Below are 22627 nucleotides of genomic sequence, written 5' to 3'. Positions count from 1 at the left end.
GTCTGTCACCCCAATGCACTTGAATTGTGAGCTTTAGTCACCCCCATTTATATGATTGTCTTTGTTTATCTGTGACTCTGAATCATACATTCATTGTTGGAAGTACATAAGCCCTTTGAGAAAATCTGATCAGGGTCCTTTGTTTTATAGCTTTGGAAATGCAAACACCCTAATAGAATTTACGTGAAGGTTCAAGACTATGATCTTGATCTCGGAGGACGCTGTTCCATCACTTCAGTGAGGCATTAATTTGGATTGGATCAGTTGTTTCATAACTTCTAACCCTTGGTTTCTCAAAACTCTCTTCTGAGGTTATTTCAAGGTAGTCAACTCCTGTGTAAGGTACCCATCATAGATTCTAATTATCTTTTTTCTTGAGTGTCTCTTTTGGTGAGCAAGTTGAAGACAAGGAATATTTTATATTACCTTCTGAGTCCCTGGTGACTTTATATTGCATGATACACTGTTAGAGACTGAGTAGATAAATCAATGAATAGACTAATAATAATTACATGTCTTTCTTAAAAAAGGCACAAAAGTAAAAGAATCAGTTTTATCATATATCAAACTCAAGCATGGAAGGAATGCCCATTTGGTCTAAAATCCCAACATAAACTACTTTTTGCTGCCAAACGAGAAAAAGAGTCTCAAATTCACAATTGTAGCCTTGTGTGTTTCTAAGGTTAATGCTCACTGAAGTCTTCAGACTCCATGAAAGCTTCAGCTCACAGAAAGGCAGAGCCTAAGGCAACAGCACTGTAATAGATGTCTCCTGAGCTGATTTGCCTTATCCCTAATGGTTTGCTTATTTAAGTGTGGCTGCTTTTCTTTTCTTAGCAGGAAGTCTTAATGCATTAAGAGTTACCAAAACTCAGCATTTAAACTTAAGAGTAGAGGAGCATACGTCAGGCTCTTGTAAGTGGACAAGTCTACAACTTGAAGTGATTTTCCCATAATATACACTATTCTTGAGGAGTTATTTTTATTTTTTAAGATTTTTTTGTTTATATATATGTCTATGTGTGTGTATGTGCACACATCTTGCAGGTACCCTTGGAGGCCAGAAGATGGCGTTGAACCCCCTGGAGCTGGAGTTTCGGGCAGTTGTGAGTCACTCAGCATGGGTACTGGGAACAGAACTATAGCCCTCAGCAAGAGCAACAAGAGCTTTTAACTGCTGAACCATCTTGCTAGCCCCGATGAATAATTTTTAATATTATCATTGCTTGTTAATACCTTAAGGAACTGCAGAGGTTCCCTAAAAAACTAAGGTTGACAGCATAACATCGTTTCTGTGGATGCAAGTCTACTTTGATAGTGTCTTGGATTAAGATTAGAGGTGGTCTATGGGAAGGAAATGGCCTCTGAGGCCATTTGGCTAGGGTAATGTGTTAAGGAGGATGCCGAAAAATTCCCTTTCCTAGAAGGTTTTCTATCTATGTATGAGGTCTTTGGCTTTAGAAACTGAAGCTGGGGAACAGATGATTGAAGTCCCATCTGACGAGCATGAGATCATCCTGCATTACTGGCTGCTTTACCCTTTTGGTTCACACCTTTCATCAATACCACTATAAATACTGTGTTTTTGTCATGCACTTACTATATTTTAGATACAATGATTATCTTCTGATACACAATAAAGTTCCAACATATCTGCATCCATGTGGGAGTTATCAAAAAAATGTGGCATTAGGGAATAGCTGCTGTTGCAGAAGGGAATTTTTATGATTGGATCTGTCTCTTTTCTACTTAAAAAGAATATCATCGCTTATCAAAATGCATTCAATTCTTTGAAGCAAGGTTAATTACCTGGATTTTAATGACTCTTGTAAATCATACCATTTCTTCAAAGGCTGCTAGATATTATTTGTATTATAAAGATAAAAATAGTTGGGTTTCCTAAACACAATTTCTCTCCTAGAAAAAATTATCTCCTTTCAACTATGTTTTCTCTTAGAAAAAATTCATTATTTCAATTATAAATGTCTTTTGATATGCAGTATCTTACTTACATTTTTACGACCTCATTAAGTCCTCTGAAAGCGTGAGATGGGATTACTTTGACAGGGAGATAGGTGAGTGATCTAGAAAAGAAAAAAGGAAAGGCAAAAGTTTAGTTTGTGTGTGTGTGTGTGTGTGTGTGTGTGTGTGTGTGTGTGTGTAACTATAGAATTAACAACTGAATTCAAGTTTAGAAGTCTAACATCAGTAAGAGATTATACCATGAGCCATTCTTGGCCTTTTTCAAAATGTTTAATTTGGTGGTTAAGATTATGAATGTTGGCGTCAATTCCCCACCGTCCCCACTACCTGGTTACACAGCCTGAGCATGTCATTTAAGCTGTTTCAGCAATAAAACAGGAATAATAATTCCTATCTCATGGGATTGTTGTGAGCTTTAATCAAGACAGTCCAAATTAGAGCTTAGTACCCAGTAAAGAGTTACAAAATGGTTCTGAAGTTACCCTCTAGGCTTGGTTGTAGAGATAGGCAAGAAGCTATTTGGAGTAGAGTGAGGAGACACATGTTAAGATGGCAGTCAAAACCCTGTAGGTGGGAGAAGGGACACTTCCCTGAGAGTGTGCTCCTGTCTCAGCTCCTGTTACCTTCCCCAGGCAGCTGATATCAGTATCTCAACTAGTGCTTTTCCCCTGTGGTAAGTCACCTGGGCATCTTGTGCCATTTGGGGGACTATCTATAGGATATTTTTCTTCAAACACAGCCATAGGATCTACCTAAGTATTCTCAAAATTGTCATAAAAGCTGTCCAAACCATGTGTTGAGAAAAGAAAAATAACCACAGCAAAGCCAGCCCGAGATGACATGTGAATGTTAAAGGAATCTGATGTAAGATGTGCTGGATATCTTCAGTTGTCAACTTGACATACCTGGGAAGAGGGACCCTCAGTTGGGGAATTTGCTGTGGGCATGTCTGGGAAGCATTTTCTTGATTGTTGAGCCTGATGGGAGGGCCCAGCCCACTGTAGTTTATGCCACCCTTGGACAGGTAGTCCTGGGTTGTATAAGAAAGCAGGCTGAGCATAGGCTAGTGGATCAAGCCAGTAAGCAGCATTCCTCTGTGGTCTGTGCTCCAGTTCTTACTTCCGGGTTCCTGCTTGAACTCCTGCCCTGGCTTCCCTCAATGAAGGACTGTACTGTAAGGTGAAATAAACCCTTTCCTCCTCAAGTTGTTGCTAGTCATGGTGTTTATGACCACAACAGAGAAGTAAACTAATACATGAGATAACTCAGGAGAAAGCTTCTGAAGGTATGGATGAACACTCTACCATTTGGTGACGACTTGAATGGCTTAAGATTTTGGCCCAAGAGTGGCAGGGAGGAAGGAAGTGGATTAAGCTATTTCCCATGGAAACAAATATCAGGCACATGTGAACACAAGTGATACTGCCTGGTTACTCTTGTGTCTGAGCAGCAGGAACACCTTAGCTACCAGGAAAGATTATTTCCTGTTTAGGAGCAGACTTCAGTCAATGAGTTATTGGAGACTTGCTGACCACATAAGCTGCCATGTGATTTATGCACATCTACCTATAACTTGTTTAATCCACTCAACAATGGGGTGAAGTGGATATTTCCTTCTGACAGCAGATGAAATTGGGTCACGGGGACTGAATAAACTGACCGGAGCAATAACCAAGCAGGCTCTGAATGCCCTTTCTAGTGGGCTGTCCTGGGCTGAATAAAGCATGTGACTCCTAGCCCATTCTCTTTCAGTGAGTGAAGAGGAGGGACAGGCACTGCACCTTGCTTCTTTCTCTTGGAAGGAAGCACATCCTACCTACCCTTTCCGTTCCTCTTGCAAAGCTGTTTACCAGCAGTTCCTACCTTGGAGAAAATACAGAGGAGTTTTAGAAATTTCACTTCAGAAAAATGCTTTCCTTCGATAGTTTCTTAGAGTAGACACCATAGAAGAAGTAATGCAAACCTGTTTCTCTAATTCTACTCTTGAGGACAGTCTCACCACATACTTCTACCTTGTATTGTTTAACAGGGGATCTGAGAGGAAAGGAGGGACGCTGGAGGGAGAAATCTGGCCGTGGTGTGTTTATTTCCTATATTTCTCCTGGAATCATGTCTGCTTGGCTTACTGATTAAAAACACAGTTTTATTGCTCTCTGCACTGCCAAGCCAATAAATTTCCAGAAGAGAAAGCTGTATTCTGCAGTACCCCATGCAACATCAATAAAACTGACAGCCAAATTCTGATTCCAGAATCTTTATTGCTAGGGATAATGCAGTGCAGAACATATTTTGGAAAGTGTTTACATAAAAGCTTCAGCTGAACCCTTCAAAGCTGTTTATTCATGAAAATGGAGCCCAAAGCCGACACCTCCGGGCAGGCAGCCTCCTCTTCCAAAGGAGTTCCTGCTGTGGTTCCCTCAGGAGCAGTTTGGTTTAGATTTGACCAGGGAGGTTGTCTGAGCTCTTGATTCATGTAGGGCTGAGGATGAGGAGCAAAGGTTGGAGAGAAGTGAGAGAAGCTATAGATCATGGACTGGCTGTCCCCAGTGCAAGATGAAATCTTGCAGTTGATGTTGATCCTGCAGAGTAGGAGGCAGCTGAGAGGAGGAAGACAGAGTCCCCAGTACAGATTTGGTCAAGAAAGAGGCCTGGGGCCAGAGGATGGCTGGAGAGAAGTGGAGTGAGGCAGGTGTCTGGTGCTTTGCATGACGGATGTGCTCCCACAGAGCAGCGTGGAGAGCGTGGTCCTGAGATAGCAAGAGCAATCCAGAATGGCTTCCCACCAGCACACGTTTTTATTCCAAGATGTCATGTTTTCATTTCTGGTTTGTCTTCAATTGGCAGCACTTCCTGTGCATTCAAGTGTCCGTTCCTTGTATTTGAAATTGTCGGTTCATGATGTGGCCTACGATTTGTTTTTCTTAATATTAACACCTAGTTATGAGGTGCATTGTGACATTTTAGTGCATGTATATGATGCATAAGGATCAGATCAGGGTAATTGGCATACGTATCTCAGATATGTAGCACTTCTTTGTGTTGGAAACATTCAAAATCTTCCCTGCTTGCTATTTTGAAATATTTAATTAATTGCCACTATAGTCAACCTACTGTACTGTAGGATGATGGGTGTTATTCCTCCCAGCCAATTGTGATTTGCTCATAACCTTTTGAATGCACTCCCTTTGAGGAACCTCCTTTCTTTGATGAATGCCTCTATTATTCTTTCATGGTACCAGAAACTTTTAGCAATGGGAACAATGGTCTAAATAACCCCACAGTTGGATTCCTGTGTACATACAAACAGGACAGGTCCTTGCAGTGATGCCTAACGGGACACGTTCAGGAGTGTTCTTCACAATACCGTGGAAGGCATCAGGGACTCCGCTGCCCACTACTGGGTGAGCAAACAGGTCAAGCATTGAAACTGAGAGGTAAGTACTTGGAAGTTCAGGTCTGAAGGTACATAGAGCAGCATGGGTGGATCTTAGAATGATGGCACTGTGAGAAACAAGTAAGAAACTAGTGAGATATATAAAGTACTATTGGTAGAATTAAAATACATGGCAAGAGCTAGAGGATGGCTCAGTGGTTAAGAACACTTGCTGGTCTTCCAGAGGACCTGGGTTCGATTCCCAGTGTCCACATGGTGGCTAACAACCATCCGAAACTCCAGTTCCAGGGAATCTGACACTCTTCTTCTGGTCTCTGCAGGTATTTTACCCACATGGTGCACATACATGCAGGCAAAACACTCACACACATAGAAAAATAAGTAAAATATTAAAATATAAAGCACACAGCAAACACTAGACATTTCAAAACATAGGAACACATGTTAGGATTGTTATCTATGGTGAGTAAAGAGAAGTGGGCCAAAGGGATTAAAAAAAGAAATGAGAGAATTGAGTGGGTCAGTGATCACATTACTTGAATGAAGAAATATGCTCAATTAACCCTCTGTACCCAGAACAGAAAAGTCATATTTTGATTGACACATTTTCCTTCTAGTTATTTTTTGAAGTTAGATATAATTTCAACCAAAGAATTCGCAAATTTCAGAAATAGAAAGGTTGATGCAGATCAGAAGCCAGGGTGGAGAAGAGTCCAAAAGCCACAACAGTGCAGCAGCTCTAAAAGCCGGGGTCCAGAGGAGAGTGAAAGTTAAGCACTAAGGAGAGAAAAATAAAGGAAGGGCCCTTCCTGTTCTGTCTCAGACAAGTAGGTGACACTCTCAACTCTGTCCCTAGTATGGGGACTTGGTGACTGAGAAAAAGGAACAGCAGGAACAGAAGGGGCCTCATTCCTAGATCGTCTCTGGAGCTATCAATCAGCCTACGGATCGGGAAGCACGGTATCTAGGATGAGGCTGAAATTGTGGCCTGGGGAGTTCTCTGAGGGTCAGCTGTGGAAGTACGGGACTGCAGTGTCATGAGCTGCTGCAGAGACTTCACAGTCATTTTACAGTTGGAGACTTGGATTTTAAAATGAATCAGTGATGTAGCACAGTTGACGCCTGGATTATGACCAAACCCCACTTGCCTGTACTATGGAGATTGTGACAAATACTTAGTTGGGATACCAAAGGCTGTTTTATCAGCTCTGGAACCTCCAAGCCACATGGGGACTACAGTTGAAGAAATGGTGTTTACTTCTTAGAGTTGGGGTGAATTTACTCACTCTAGTCTGGAAAGCAGGGTACCCCTGTAGTGCCCACCTCCAATACTCTTTTGATGCTTATTTTATCTACTGAATTTTCTTATCCTGCAGCTTGCTTGCTATTGCCAGAGTCCATCTAGAAATGGGACCCGTCTAGTGCCTGCCTTCTTGTCTCCCCCCACCCAGACTTCCATACCTTAGGGAACCTTCCTGTCTCAGCCCAGTTCCTAGCTGCCTGTTTAGGATTAACCTAGTAGCTCACACTGCTGAGTTCTGACTGTCAAACTGGGCCTCTTGGCATAAATGGTGACCCTGTGCTGGGCTACATTCCACAGTGGAGCTAGTTCTTTCAGCAGATGCTCTGGTGGGATGCCAATATTACCCTTTAGGACATATGTTCATTCTCTACCTGCTGCTGGCAGAGTGCTAGTAAATGCCCTCCGTGGAACAGCTGTCCTGGAAGTGTACTCTCCTCCTAAGATTGCTACCTCACTAAGGAGCACATCTTCTCTTGTGAGCTGTCTTCATTCAATGACTGGTCACTGTGCAGAAGGAAGGCCCCACCACTTTGTCTCATGGTGGGTATCCCAGGCCCATCCTATCTCCAGAGCCCCTGCTATGCACAGTTTTACCTGGGCTGCTAACTCCATCCATCCTGTTTATAGCTAGTCCAATTGCCAAGCTCTCAGTGCCCCATGACAAGAGTCCAGCAACTGAAAATTTATGGCATTTAGATAAATTCAATTATCTTGAAGAGATAGGTCAGCTTATCATGCCCATCCTGGTCATTTCTAATGTCTCTTGGGTCCCAGAGATGGGGCATGGGTTCCTCTTTTTTTCTTTAGCATAGCCATCCTTGGAAGGAGCCAGTTTGTCTAGTTTACTGGCTTGTTAACTAGCTCTCAAAGTAAGGTTAGTTGGAGATCATGATTACTCTTCAAGAGGGCTCTGGTGTCCCACCTTCAAGGAAGCAGATGGATTTAGAACAGATAGATTTAGAAATTCCTGCTTAAGAAAACCTATCAATTGAGATACATTTGAATTATCAAAAGGTCTTTGTTCTACAGAAGGATTCACTGCAGGGTTCCTTTAAATAGCAAACTCTCAGGTGAATGAAAAAATAGACTTCAATTGACACTATCTGTTTTAAAAGACAGGTACTGACTGAATAAAGTAAATGATAGCTGTGGGATTTTTCACCTCACCTAGGTTTCTCAGAGTGCAACGTACTTCCCGGGGCGGGCCCACCTTCTGAGGCTTATAGGCAGAGTTATGCCAGAGGGAGAGAAGAAATTCATCATCCTTCTGAAGTCCATAAAGCCCGGGTAGGGTCTTTGGTCGCCTTTTTTGCTTTTTCTTCTGTCCAAATGAAATATTTTTATTTACTACCTTTTAATTGTTTAAGAAAGCATCCATATTTTTGATTTAAGAAAACTATAAACATCCATACATTTTCCACCGACCATTAGTTTATTGCTAGAGCTAAGCCCTGCATTTTAAAATGGCATAAAATCTTAAAATGGAAAAAAAGGGAGAAATCGGAGGTCAAAGCTTAAATTTTTTTTTTTTTGTCAGTGCGCTTGTTGAAAAATGAAGGTGTTTAATTATTTAAATTTAAAAGATGCTACTGTTTTTGTATTTATTTTGTAAGGTTTTATTCCACATTTAACAGAGACCTAAGATTTTATGTGTTCTATTCCGACCTTCTCAGTAATTATAAACTTGTTTCCATTTACAGTGAAATGAAAATGGTTTTTCTTCTTTTAAATAATTTGCACATGGAGCTTTCCAAGGGACAGACCTATTGGGTAACTTCGTTACAGGGAATGTCTTCATTCTGTCTCTTGTTGTTAGTCTTTACCTGGAGGGAGCCAAGGCTTCAATGTTAATCAAAGCATGGGGCAGACATCCACCATGTTAAGTGTTCCATCAGGAAATTTTGGAGTGCTCCTTGAAACAATGGCCAGGTGATTGGAGCAAATATCTGATGACTGCCTGAAACAATGTATTAGGTCCTTGAACCAGAGCAGGAGGCTCCTTATGAGTTCTTTGGCTCAACTCCTTACTACAGAGGGAAACTATTAAGTTAGGAAAGGTGACATGGTTTCTGAAGTACCTGATGATTCAAGGACAGATCTGGAATTGAACGCAGTCCGGTGTGCTTCCTCCAAAATCAAGTCACATCAGATCTGCTCACTTGGGGCTTGTTGATACACGCCACTACATGATCTTTTGCTTTTCCTACTGGATGGAGTCACTGATTTTTTGAGGGCATGTGCTATCTTGAACTTGAAGATACAGCTAAATTGCTATTCTTTCTTGATGCTTTGGAGCTTAGCAGAGTGGACTTTCTCTCCTTTCTCTGGTCACTTCTGGGCCTAGTGACATCATTATTTTTAACCTGGCATATTGTTTGGGAAGTTGCCAGGTGCTTGTACGGTCATGTCCTCTTCTGAATCATTGAATGCCCGATCTGTGGGGGCTTCTGTTTTCACACTGTCTCTTGCTTCTAGCCCCTGTGTGGCTCCCTCACAGCTGCTCCTGCTCATACTTTGCTCTACCTTGACCATTTTGGAATCTCCTAAGTGGTTTCTTTCTGTCCATTTGGACTTCTTCTTGCCCGGTCTATGTTGCTCTTCCCGACACCTCTCACTACGCCACTCTAGTGCTCAATTATTGTCTGTGCTTTCCCTTGACTGATGTGACTATCAATAAATATCTTAGACTTGCATTCATGTCTTTTTTTTTAAAAAAAAATCTCCTACTCTTCCTTTTATACACTAGACTTGTACTGTCCAATATGGTGGTTACTAGTCACACGTGGCCCCTGAGCAGGTGAAATATGTCTGAATTTTGATGAGTTGTAAGTATAAAACACATATTAAGCTTTGAAGAAGTGGTAAGACAAAATACCTTGTTAATAGTTTTTGTATTGCTTGTATATTGAAATGATAATATTTTATACATACTAGATTATATAAAATATTAAAATTTCATTTCAACTTTAGAAAATTTCTTATATGTGGCTAGTAGAAAACTTAAATTATACCTGTGGCTTACCTCTTCTTTCTAGTAGATAGTCCCATCTTAGACAAATGTGATTGTTTGTGCTTCTTGAACTTGCCTAATATGTTCCTGCCTTTGTTTACACTGTTTCTACCTCTTGGCACATCTTCACCCTGCTCTGCTGGTCAAATTCTACCCTTACTTACAGGCAGGTCCATCTCAGGCTATGTACTTGAAGAAGTAAGTCTTCCATGTGTAACTGCATATACTTTCTCTCTTGAGCATACATAGAATATGTACTCTGAAACCACACGACCTGGCTTCAAGTCATAGCATCATTTCAAATCTATAGAATTTTCAAATCTGTATCATCCGTAAACTCTATATTTTTGAGACTAAAATTAAAAATACTTACATAACACTAAAGCATTAGCACAAGACAGGAACTCAGGAGGTGCATTCAATTTACAGCTGCTCACTGTGGAAGACTAAGAGACTTGGGCTACACCTTATGACTTCACTTCCTTAGCAGGGGCAGGAATGGATGGACTCCCATAACTTAGAGTTGAGCTCTGTATTTGTTGGGGTCACTCCAAGTCTACGAAATGCCTGTGACTTGTCCCTGACTTTGACTCCTTACTGGGTTTACATAGGACAACTGAGAAGAAGGGTGGACGTCTCCATTTGGTGCACCCCTTTTGGACTCAGCTCTGTAAGCCTCACATGATGGCCTTTCAGAGAGATGACAAAGGACAACTTTCCATTAAATATTTTAACTCTAGGGAGGCATTCTGAGAGTTTACATTTGCTCATTGATTTACAAAAGCTCAGCCAGTTGGAACTCTCCCATTGGGAAGTATAGTATGAGTGACTTTCCTCTAAGACAACCATTTCCAGAACGCCCAAGAAGTTGCTGTGAGGAGTTTACGAATTATCACATGACCCAGCATGTTAAGAAGATTCTCTGGATAATGGCTTTTCCGAGTCATTTGTGCAACAAGTAAATTAAAAATATAAAGCCTCCGAGGAAGATGGTACACATCTAAGTCCTTAATCAAAATCCATTTAAAGTTTCCTAAAGACATACAATAAAATAACTCAGTCTGCCCTCTAAACTAGAATTCTTCTGGCAATAATATAACATAACAAGAATAACTCTGGTAAATAAAACTACACGTTGAATTCTCCCCAGGGAATGTCTGTGTCATCTGCAATGATTTCTCAAAAATATTTCTCAGAAGCAGAGGATATCATGTTGTCGGGGTAGCGACACTGCAGATAGGCTTCACGAAGTTCCTTCATTACAAGCTTCTCCTTCCCAACACTTCAAATGCTTTTCTTTTTTTCTTTTGAATGGAATATGTAAATACTGTTGTGATTGATATACCAAATACTGTTAATCTGAGGATGGATTTGAAGCATCTGAAATTACTGGCACGTGTGCTGTTCTTTTCACTCACTCTGTTCTGGTACACAATTTGTGTGGTTGCTTGTTCAAAATGTTTCCTCTCTGGAAACATCTTGTTGCTGCTTGCATCATAGTAGAAAAAGCTCATTGACTGAGCAGGTTGATTCTATGCTCTGGACTGGGAAGTAGGAGCAATGGGTGTGTATGTGCCTGGACCAGATTCTCTTTCTTGGGAGTTGACAATTTATAATAGAAGACAAGGAGGAGTTTTAGAACTGATTCTAAACATGCAATCTAGAGAAAAGTTCTCTGATCCCATGCGGCTAAGGTGCCAGAGTCCCTTTGGATACTGGCGGCATCTTTCTACCTCTTTACCCTTTTCTGGAGATTGTATCATGATTCAGCCTGTTAGAGTTGATTCCAGTGCTTGAAAATAGGAAAAAGAAATCTTAATGAGGTCCATGGTGAAGTAAGTGACTGTTCTCTTGACCTCATGCCCATGATATAGACAGGGCATTTGCTGCTGGTCAAACAAAAGACTTTGAGTGCTGATTTCTCAGTGGTTTCTCTAAACTGGTGTCAAAAGGCAAGGCCTGAGTTTATAAGAAAGGCATGTTTGCAAGGCTGCCTCTACAGAGTGAGCCTTGAAGAAATAACCCTTCACCAAGGCATCTTTGCTACTTTGGGTTGAAAGGATGGCTCTGTCCTCTGAACTCCACCATGTTTATGACCTTCCCCTAGGTTTTAATCACCTACATCTCCTTCAGTCATCTGAGCATTGGTCTTTCCTCTCCTATGGTGGGAAGCCTGTGAGCTCCCGGGGGCTAGTGTCCACGTCTTTGGCTCTTGTGCATAGATCCCTAGTGGTCAGTCAGTGAGTTTAACCTGAATGTTTTCTGTGTCTAGCTTGAAGCTTAGAGATGGGGAACAGGGAAAGAAAAGGACTCAGAAGGGGCCTGGATGCTCTATGGAACACGTGAGTCTGAAAACAGCTTAGGCACAAGGGAGGGTATTTCAGAGGCAACTCAGCCCGGGTTGCCGGAATCTTAGCCTCCAGGTAATAACGAGCTCTGTTATTTTGAAATTCTAACTTATTCACCTCCGAGGCTGAATAGAAACAGTGGATCATTTTCTCTAAGGAACACCTCTCAGGCACAAAACTGTTCTGTCAGGCTGGGCCCATGGATGATAGGTATTTACTGTGGGCTCTCATATCAAGGCTATGGCTTTTTCTGTCTTCTCTGCATCATCAGATTGTTGCAATGATTCTTCATCATTATGTGAAATCTTGATTTTTTTCTAGTATATTTGGCATTGTCTCACCACACAGAGTCCCACTCAGAGGCAAGAGTCATCACACCCTTTTTATAAACAGTGCAGGGATTTTACCATTCAACAAAACCTGTAGTGAAAATTAGGGAAGAGGGCCTGTGCTAGAACCTAGCCCAGTATCTGTGTCCCACTGATCAATTCAGTTAATTTTGGGGGCTGTGTCAGACTGGGCTATGTCATATCAGAGCATCCCTACCCCTCAGGGCTCAGAGATGCTGTCTGCTGATGGCCATGAAGAATTGTGAACTCAGAATAACCTCGTTGCATCAGAGTCAAGGACAAATGTAAGCTCAGCTAAGACAAAGCCGTCACTCTGCAAGTTGAGCTTTATTTGTAAGCTGGACCTTCCTGAATTTGGCTCAGGTGGCATTGAAAGGCATGGTTCAAGGCCACATACAGAGCAGCTGTGAGTGGTTTGCAGCCTGGGAGGGGTGTTGCCTCCAAATGGGGTGGAGGCTGGAAAGAAATGAGGAGCCTTGTGAAGAAGCTGCCCGCAAGTCAGAGAGTCTGTCTGTTTGGTGGGTGGAATTCTTTTAATTCTTCTTTTAAAACAAAACAAAACAGGAGCTAGTGGAAAATTTGCTAAGTCTTCACTGAAATCTGCAATGTTTTTTCAGTCAAGAGAAACTGAGGCACAAGAGAACATCTGATGTCAAGGAGCCAGTCTCTCAGGCCTGCAGTGAGTAAAGGCCCCTTTTCCATCACCAGGACTCAACTGACTTCAAAACCTCATGTACAGTCAGAGTTAAACACGGCAAAGACACTGTGGATGCCACTCTGGAATATCCTATCTTAGAAAGAGATATTTGTTATCTTTCTTTAAGAAACGAAGACAGGAGACGGGGAGATGGCTCAACCGTTAAGAGCACTGGCTGCTTCGGCAGATAACCCACCCGGGTTTGGTTCCCAGCACCCACATGGGGAATCAAAACCATCTGTAACTTCAGTTTCAGGGGATCTGACACCCACTTCTGACCTCCATAGGCACCAGACATCTTTGTACATACGTATGTGTAGGCAAGCATTCATATGCGTAAACTAAAAATAAGTAAATCTTAAATGAAAAGAAATGAAGGCAGATGAATAGTTGGGGGAAGAAGGTAGTGTTGGGAAAGGAGCAGAATTAATCTCTGAATCCACAGAGTGTACTGCTTTTGGAATTAAACAAACAAAAAAGCCAGAGAGCCCAGGCAATTATTACTTTCCAAGCCAGGAGCTCTGCCCAATGCCAAAGGGATTTCTGTGTGACTTGGTTGGATTGTTTCATTGAGATTTTGGTGGCTGCTATTTGTGTATTAGTGTCATTCTAGGGGAATCATTCACTTTCTCCAAAAGGATGATTTTTTTTTTTTTTAATTAAAAAAATCTGGTCCTCCCACAGCTTCCTAGAGTCTGGTGTGTCAGCACAGCCATGTTTAAAAATTGCTTGAAAAGGGGCTGGAGAGATGACTTAGTGGTTAAGAGCACTGGTTGCTTTTGCAGAGGACCCAGGTTCAATTTCCAGCACCCACATGGTGGCTAACAACCATCCGTAAACTCCAGTTCTAGGGAATCTGACACCCTTTTCTGACCTCTGTGGGCACAGGTGCACCTGCCTACATGCAAACAATACACTTATAAAATAAAATGAATTACCTAAAAAGTATGTCAGGACTGGCTGAGTCAGAACTGAAGTTCAAAAATCAACCTCTACCATGGCCTTTGTTTTCTTGAGAGTAGAGGTGAGGTAGGGAGGTGGACCATGAACTTCCTGAAATTTGGAGTTTTTTGATTGACTCAGCTGCAGGGAGGTAGAAGGCAGGGCTAAACTGTCCTTGTAAGAGATTGGAAGGCTTTCTCTTCTGTGGACACTTTCCTAGGGGCTGTTCCTAGTACTGGGAACCCATCTTTCCTACTATAATGGCCTTGCTGTTATTATTTTTGTTTCTTTCTTTGTTTTTAATGACTCCTGGGATAAGGACTCATTCTTCTTTAAAACAAAGAAAATTAAAATAGCCTATTTGGAACATAGTAATATGAGTAATCTCTCTCTCTCTCTCTCTCTCTCTCTCTCTCTCTCTCTCTCTCTCTGCATATTTTATTGATTGATTGGTTACAGTAGTTGGGATGGAACCCAGGTTCTCAAGCCTGGTACGCTCTGACACTGACCTACATCCCCAGGGTTTCTTCTCTGAGGCTGATGCTATTATTTTCCATTCAAAGGAAAGACAGGTACCTGCAGATTGTAGGATCTAGATGCTTAAATGTCACAAATAACTCCTTTTACTCTCCACAGAACCCCTTTAGCTTCTCGTACTTTAGTAGAAGGAAATTTAAAAGTGATGTTTAGATATGGTACCTTGGTTAACTGTTGTATTTAGCTGTGTATTCAGGCTTCCCACGCTGGCTTTGAACTCACTATGTAACTAAAGCTGGCTTTGAACTCAAAGAGATAGGGCAGTCTTCCTGCCTCAGCTTCCTGAGTGTTGGAATTATAGCCATGCTGTATTACACCCAGCTGGTCTACTCAATTTAGTCATGTAGTTCAATAAACACTTTAGTCATCATAATACCTATGAAATTCTGGGACTCAAGGTAAATCAGACTTCTTCAAGTGGTTCGTAGTGCCAGCACAATGATTGAAAAACAATAGCAGAGGGAGGATTTGTTCCCCAGAAGGCAGCTATATTTTGGTTTGTCAGACTCTGGGAGAGCAGTGCTACTGGCATCTAGTGGTCAGAAGCCAGGGATGCTGGTAAAAAGCCAATGATAGACCAAACAGTCCTCTGCAAGCCGTTATCTGCCCCCAAATGTTAAGGTGCTGAGGTTCTCTAATGGAGAAGGCACCCTTGAACAAATGGTAAATTATGGGAGGAAAGATATCTGCAAGTTCAAGCCATCAAAGCAAGTATGTGGAGAGAGAAGCTGGGACCAGAGGTCTAGCAGGGGGCATGGAGCAGGCATGCAGAAAGGGGAAGGGATTCCTAATCCTGGTTGGTATGTGATACCTTTGCAACCAACCATCAAAGGATGACTTTTATTAGTCAACAGGGATCTTTTTTTTCTTTATGAACAGCCTATTGACTGTTGTGCTCATTCATCAAAGGAGGGCTTAGCAGTGTCACTGGACCCTTACAGGAGTATCCAGCCACTCTTCCCAGCCAACTGTATGTAATTTGACCCTAATCACACAGGGCCTCCTGCATTTGGGGAGGGGTAAAGTATACAATCTGCGGAAGGCTAGGAAGAGAAGGCATGACCCACGCTGTGTGCATACCCTCAGGTCATACATACACCTCAACAACCCCTCAGTTATCTGGTAAGTAAGCTCCATAATTCATTGGTTCCCCAGTAAAACTTTAATGAAATATTGGCTTGACACTAGAACCTTAAAAGGGAATAAGCTTTGCTTAGCGTCCCAAGGAAAAGAAGTTTCATAACCGATGGAAAATTCATTTGTTAATGCTATTATGTCTCATAATTATTTTTTTAAAAAAGAAAATGAGAATCTAAAATATGTTAAAAGGATATGGGAATGGAGATGTTTTCCAAAATAGACAGAAAAAATGAGAAAACCTAAGCAAATGATGAAGGTCTGTTTAGGTTTGTTATGATATGTAAAGGACGAGACAAAAATAATATACATAGAAATGTTAAAATTTCTATGGTCATAGTTTAGTCAACTAGTTTAAGGAACAAAATATAAATATAGTCAATATTTATCTGAGAATATGTGATTCTTTTCCCAAGCCTTATCTACATGGCACATGGTAATTAAAAGTACCAGACTGGTGGAACTAAACTTCTTGGATGTTTAACAGCCATACTATGAGGCCTATACTAATTTGAACAGAGCGACAGAAAAGACAGTTTTTGCTCCTTTCTCTCCTAAGTTAGCTAAGTTCCAGGGGACCTGAACCAGTGTCCAGCCTACAAAGAGGAGGGTCAACATTTCCTCCATGCTTCCAAGTGAAGCCAGCCATGGTTGAGCAGGATCTTTGACTTATATTCGCATAGATGGAACTGGAAAAAGAATGGATCCAGGGTCTCCTCCCAAGCCCATGTTGTGACCCCTGAGGAACAGATCCTCAAATGACCTTAAGTATAAAAATAAATAGATTTATTTTGGGCCAATTGTATGGTCTTAAACACTCAAAAGGAAAGTATAACCAAAGAGTAAAGTGATCAGTATATTTCTTTAAGGGTTCAAGGGATTACACTTCCTAGACATTAGGCTTAAGTCTATATAAAAAGTTTTTAGACAATTATTTCTCGTTGATCATTTTGTTCCTAAGCAGAAAGTGCTACTCAGATGTAAGACTTCAAATCTTGGTCTCCAATACTATAGTGCCCACCTGTATCTAAGGGAGACAATCTGCTATTGTTCTAAAATGATGGATAAATTTGTTTTCTCTCTCTCTTTAGAAGCCTTTGAGAGGGAACTGACACTGATTCTAACTACTCCAACAGCTACCAAAATACCTGAAAGCAAATCCTGAATCCATCACTCTAGAGTCCAGCCTTGGAAGACAAAAGAAAAATGAGGAAGAACCCAATAGAGGGATGCTTTTGGAAGTCTTTGTCAAGAAATTCCAATGGCCTCTCATACGAACATTTGAAAACTGCCCTGTTCTGACTTTTTTCTAGTTCCTTGTCTAGAACTTGTAATGCTAATTACTCTTGCCTTTACTTCTCCTTCACATTTCCTATTCATGATTCAGGAACTTTCTTTTCCCCTTAGACGTAAGAGTTATGCAGTTTGGGAGTCTTTTAGATAGACCCACTGAAGGGGTACTCCAATTGCCTCACCCTGTGTCCCTGTTCAGCATGGAAGAAGCCAGAGAGGTCTGCATCCCTATTCCCTATTGGCAATTTGGGCAACCCCTTCAGAGGATGGTGTGATAAGAATAGGAGGTAGGAATTGGCTAGGCAGTTAGGGTAAAACAACCCCAAAGAAAAGTAGCCAGTGTCTTGGCTAAAAGTCAAAATGTCACTGGGCCTCTTAGCAACATACTCTGTTCCAAAGGCCAAAAATGTCAAAAGTATTTGGGAGCTTATATCTAATCCTTAAATGATTTTAGGGTTACCTCTTCAGAGGGGGGAATGTTAGAGTACCCAGAAGTCCTACAAAAATAAATAAATGAAAGAAGAAAAAAAAAAGAAAAAGAAAAAAGTGGTGGGGAGATATGGGAGGTGTTGGAAGGGAGGGACTGGGCATGGATTTGACAAAACACCTTATATGCATGTATAAAATTCTCCATAAAGTTTTTGTAAAAGTTAAAAAAAAGATTTCTGATGACTTTCCATCTTCCTTGAAAAAAATTTCCTCAAAGAGTCTGGGAGAGGCAAGAAGAGGGAAGAACTCACTGGGCCTTGTTCTTTGCTTCTCAGCAGGTACCCTCTAGTCTAATCTGTGGTTTTCCCATGTGGACTCTTTTCTCCTTTGCTTTGAGATCCAGTTTCCTTATCTTGTCCCAGGAAGCCTCCTTCTGGAGACCTCAGTCTCTCATCATTTGCCAGATTTCTAAAATCCATAGAGCCTTGTATCCTTTCTCCCTCCTACACCAATCCCTTGGGTATATTTCCCCCTGGACCTTGGGACCGAGCCACAATCCCTGTGTGCATGCTGCTTCATCTCTGAGCACTGTTCTCAACCCTGATTTCCAGTGGAGTGGGGGAAAGAGGGAGACGCTCAACAAAGATGTCAGGATGCTCATCTTCCCGACTAGTGGGTTCTCACATTTTCCCTTTACAGAGTCTCTGGATTATGCCATATAATAACATCTAAAAGCTTAACCCCTGCTTAGTAGGTACAACGTGCAAAAAATAAATTGCCATTACTTAACTAACAGATTTTTCAGAAGCTGTTTCTATATCAAGCAGATCAACCTTTCTGTTGTCATAGAGACAAAGATCTTTATATAACTGTATGTAAGGTGAGATTTTCCCCTCCATCCAGTTGCCTAGAGCTAATAAAAAGAAAGGAAATTTTTTAAATCAAAATTTTTCCATTTTCTTTTCCCCACCTCCAATTAAAACAACTAAAAACTTCAGAGGCTATTTCTTATATCATAGCTTAGGTTTTAAATATGTATGTCTTTAATGAGAAGGAGAGGAAAAATGGGAATAATGTGAACAGTGCCTTTTGGAGAATTTACAAGCAGTTGGGCTTGTCAGTGATAAGCAATTATCATTCATTTACCTTTTTTGTTCTTTTAAAACCAAATAGTGAACTTTAGACAAAGGTCTTAGAAAGCAAAGTTCTCAGGGCCTGAAATGACTAAAGCAGGTGGCATCTACAGGGGTCACTGATGAATTTTGAGGCACTTTGGCATTCTCTTTTCTCCCAGCTCCCGGAGCCTGGGCCACCTCTGCTGCAAAGCCAAATCCTTGCAGACACATGCCTACAAGACCACAGGTCCCTTCTGGAAGACTTGCCTCAAAAACCTTAGCTCTCTTCTTATTAACTCCTCATGATTTATCAGCCACACAATTTTTCTGTCTTGTAATGATTTTCTACTGCTTCATCCATTTATTCTCCTGAACAGGAGGTGTCAGCCTGTGACCATCCACTTTCTGTCTTTTACTTCAATGTTTCACCTACCCACCTCCTTCCCTCAGCACACAGACCTGCCTACCCTATTTCCCTTAGGTCCTTAGATTGCCACTTCCTGCCGCAGTTGAGGGCGGACTCTAATAAATGAGTCTTCCCTCATCTCTGTGTCCTCAGCCTGAGCTTCTCTATGGAATTCTTCCTTTATTCCTCCTTGAAGAAGAACAAAGTAAAACCTTCTTCTGTCCTGATTACTTCCCAACTGTTTCTGAGTTTGGGGCTTTAATTTTATGATTTTCCCCCCAATAAATAGGCATGCATGTGCAGAGGGGTGATGGGGAAATAACTTATATAGCTAGAGGAAGCTTATAGCACCATAGAAAATGCCTTGGTTCTCAAACTTTAGTGTGCATTGCAATCTCCTGAGGGAAGTGTTAAAATGCAGATGCTGGGTGTCCTCCTCTGAGTTCCTGATGCTGGGCGGGGTCTGAGATACACTTCTAAGCAGGTGGTGCTCCTGTTGCTGGCTCAGGATCACACTTTGAGAAACATTGTCTTGAAGCACATCCTACTGTTTCATATGCATCTCCCTTTGTACGTGGATGTTGGCTTTTATATGGATGGTGTTTTTCTGTGGAGTTCTCACCTAAAAGACAAGGTCACATCTCAGATGTTGGGTCTTAGGGAGCATGACCTTGTAAGGATTGTCACATTTGTCACAGGGCTGTAAGTCTAAGAGAGGATGCTTTCAGTGGTGGATTCTAAGGTAGGGCCATGGAGGGAGGGCTCAGGATTCTCCAGGATTCTTCATGGATAGTAAAGGATGTCCAAGCCTGGAGAACCAAGTCCACCCAGAAAACCAGACTTGCTAGCTATATTTGTATTGTGCCTGCCTCCCACCTAGCCTGAGAGAACACTGCAAATCTTTTGAAGGCTGTTTAAACCATGCTGTGGGGCAGTGGAACAGTGTCTTGTATTTTCATGTCACCTTCCTTCAGGGAAGGAGTCTGTCAGGGGTCCTGTCCTGAGCCAACATAAATGTGGTCTCAGTAGTCGAAGGGAGATCTTGTGCAAAGCTGAGCTCCAAAGGAGTTAGGACTTGACTCATCCATTTCTTCCTCATTCCCTGCTCTAGGCAGATCTCTACCACCCAGCACCAAAGTTAGAGAAGCTGGGAATATTTTTTAATTGATAGACAAATACAGAAAGGCAATTAATAAAGTTCCCTCTTTGCAACATAATAGTTGAGGGACCTTGAGCCAGTTATTGCATCTCTTTGGATCTCAGTGTCTTCTAATGTGTACAAGTATCAGGGAAGTCAGGAGGGCTGTTAGTGACACAGTCATTCATTAGAGCAATATGGGAGGCTTGTCTTGGAAGGACAGGGCTGGAACTTGGAAGGTAGGTTCCATGGGTTTGTTGATTGATTGAAACAAATTCTATCAGCATGGTCATCACCTTCAGGGAATAAAGCTGACAAGATAATTAATGGAAACTAATTAATAGAAACCCCTCAACCCTTAAACTGTTTCTCTCAACCACAACTATTCTCAGAAGGCCATTAACTCATCTACTGGGGAGCAGACCAGCCCCTCAGGGAGGACAAACTCCTCCATGCAGCCAGCCCACACAGGCTACTGGTCTTCCAGGGCTAATGACAAGGACTCTCCCCACCCCCAGCACAGAATCCCATCATTTCAAACAGAACACGGTGAAGACCTCCACCAGCCATACACCTTAGGTATATTTCTGGCACCTCCCCCCTTCCCTTCCTTTAACCGTTTTATTGAAACATAAGTTGTGTAACAAAATTCACCTATTTCAAGTGCACAATGCCTTGGCCTTTAGTATGTTCATGTGAAACCATACCACAATTTTACTTTTAGAAAAATTTCATCACCCCCAGTGCCAGAGCCATTAGCAGACACCCACTGCTCCCTACCCACCTCAGCCCTTCGGAACTACTAACCTACCTGCAGTCCCTCTGGCCATTTCATAGAAACAGGATCATGAAGCATGTGGAATCCTTTCCTAAATGGAAGGAGACTTGATACACTAGTACTAAGGAGGTCCCCTCCTGTCTTTATCCCCTGGTTTCAGGAAGCCATGTCTTTATGCTTATTCCCTTAGTCACCACTGTGAGTGGATCACACAGGCCTTTCACTCATTAGCTGACACACTGAGGTGTAAGTACATCTGAGGCAGGTGGTGGAGGGAGGCCAGATTTCCAGCATCCTTGCCTATAAATCAGGCCCTCCTTAGCCGGAGGGCCTGAGCACTTAGCTCCTAGAGGGCCTGGCTGGCCAAGGCTCAGGACCACCTAAGAACGCTCAGGCAGGGACCACAAGTGATCGAGTGGCATACCACCCACCTGCCCTTCAGGCAAGCTGCATTGAGAGGCCTCCTGTGCCTTAGGGCAGTTTTATGTCACCTGCCTCAGTCTCCCCATTGGGACAATGCAGGACTGAGCTACCAAGGGCACTATGTGGCAAAGATAGCCTCAAGCTCTGGGTTCTCATTACCCTGAAGGATGGAACTTTTGCTAGTGAAGCATGTGTCCTTTTCTGGCAAAGGATACCAACACTGGGTATCGAGGGCAGGGGTCCCGGGCGCCTCATACTCACAGTCGGGCGAGGCCGGTGCGTGGGCCGGGGCAGCGCAGGGCGCCGTCGGGGGCGCAGTCGCAGGGCTCTGGGCAGCGCGCCCCGCGAAGCGCTCGGCACAGCAGCAGCGGCGGCGACCACAGCAGCAGCATCGCCAGCGCCTGCAGCGGATGCAGCCCTCGAGCCCGCAGCCCCATGGCCCGCCAGCCAGAGTGCGGGCTTCCTTGGCCTTGGCCAAAGCCAGTATCCTGGACCGCCGGGTACCGCCGGTACCTTCTGCCCGCCCCTCCGCCTGCCCTCCCACCGCAGTCCGGCCCGCCCCGGCCCTCCCCTCTCACCGCGCCCCAGGAGAGAGTCCCTGCTCTCTTTGACCTGGGACGGTGGCCAGCTACCCCATAGCGGCCTTTCTGCTGTTTCCACATGGCCAGTCCTGTGTTCCACGCCTGCGAACGGAGCCGGGTTTAGGAGGTAGAGTGATGTGTGGCTAGTGGTTTGGATGAGAAATGGAGGGTGAGGGGAGAGGCTTGTTCTGAACTCTGCCTTGTCCATGAGTGTGACATGGGGTCATCCGTTGGCCCTTCCCGAATCTGTCTAGGTTCTTCACTGAGAGGATCGTATGGTCAAAGTCTATAGTCATATCAGAAGTCATGCAAAAGGAAAGTGCCAGTTTCCCTACATCTCAACCCCAGGTTCTTCCCCACCACACTAGAGCAAGTAATCTCTCTCTCCACTTCCCCAGTGATCTCTCTCCATTTCTCTTGGTCATTAAGCTCCTCTTCAGCATAGTTATTTGGGTCTGTCCTATCTCCATTATATAGACTAATGTCCTTGAGTCCTTGAGAGTAAAATCCTTAATTTGTGTTTTCTGTAGTAGGTACTCAGTAAAGCTTGGTCATGTGATAGAGCAAATATTACAGGTCTGACCCCAGTGGAGGTCCAATATCATTTAGCCACAGTGACAGGTGCCTTGCTTTACATCATGTCTAAGCTTCATATCAAACTAGTAGGGCATTTACAGAAAGAAGGTGATGCTAGGGAGGCATGCAACTTCTCTGGTCACCCAGCTTGTAAACAGAGGAACCCTGTTTGAACTCCTGTCTATCA

General features: G+C 42.7%; 1 protein-coding gene across 1 annotated transcript in view; it reads right to left on the bottom strand.

Moving 5' to 3' along the window:
• Positions 1 to 21945, bottom strand: part of Lhcgr (luteinizing hormone/choriogonadotropin receptor) — a 69755-nt gene extending 47810 nt beyond the window's left edge. Inside the window, exons 1-2 of the mRNA XM_008823039.2 lie at positions 21545 to 21945; positions 2013 to 2084 (exon numbers count right to left, since the gene is read on the bottom strand). Of these exons, the coding sequence (XP_008821261.2) occupies positions 2013 to 2084; positions 21545 to 21945 (473 nt within the window). The remainder of the gene's footprint in view (positions 1 to 2012; positions 2085 to 21544) is intronic.
• Positions 21946 to 22627: the final 682 nt, after the last annotated feature.

This window comes from Nannospalax galili, unplaced genomic scaffold (assembly GCF_000622305.1).
Source record: "Nannospalax galili isolate Female #2095 unplaced genomic scaffold, S.galili_v1.0 scaffold286, whole genome shotgun sequence".
NCBI lineage: Eukaryota > Metazoa > Chordata > Mammalia > Rodentia > Spalacidae > Nannospalax > Nannospalax galili.
The sequence above is the reverse complement of the archived record's forward strand: the minus strand, read 5'-3'. Positions and strand labels throughout refer to the sequence as shown.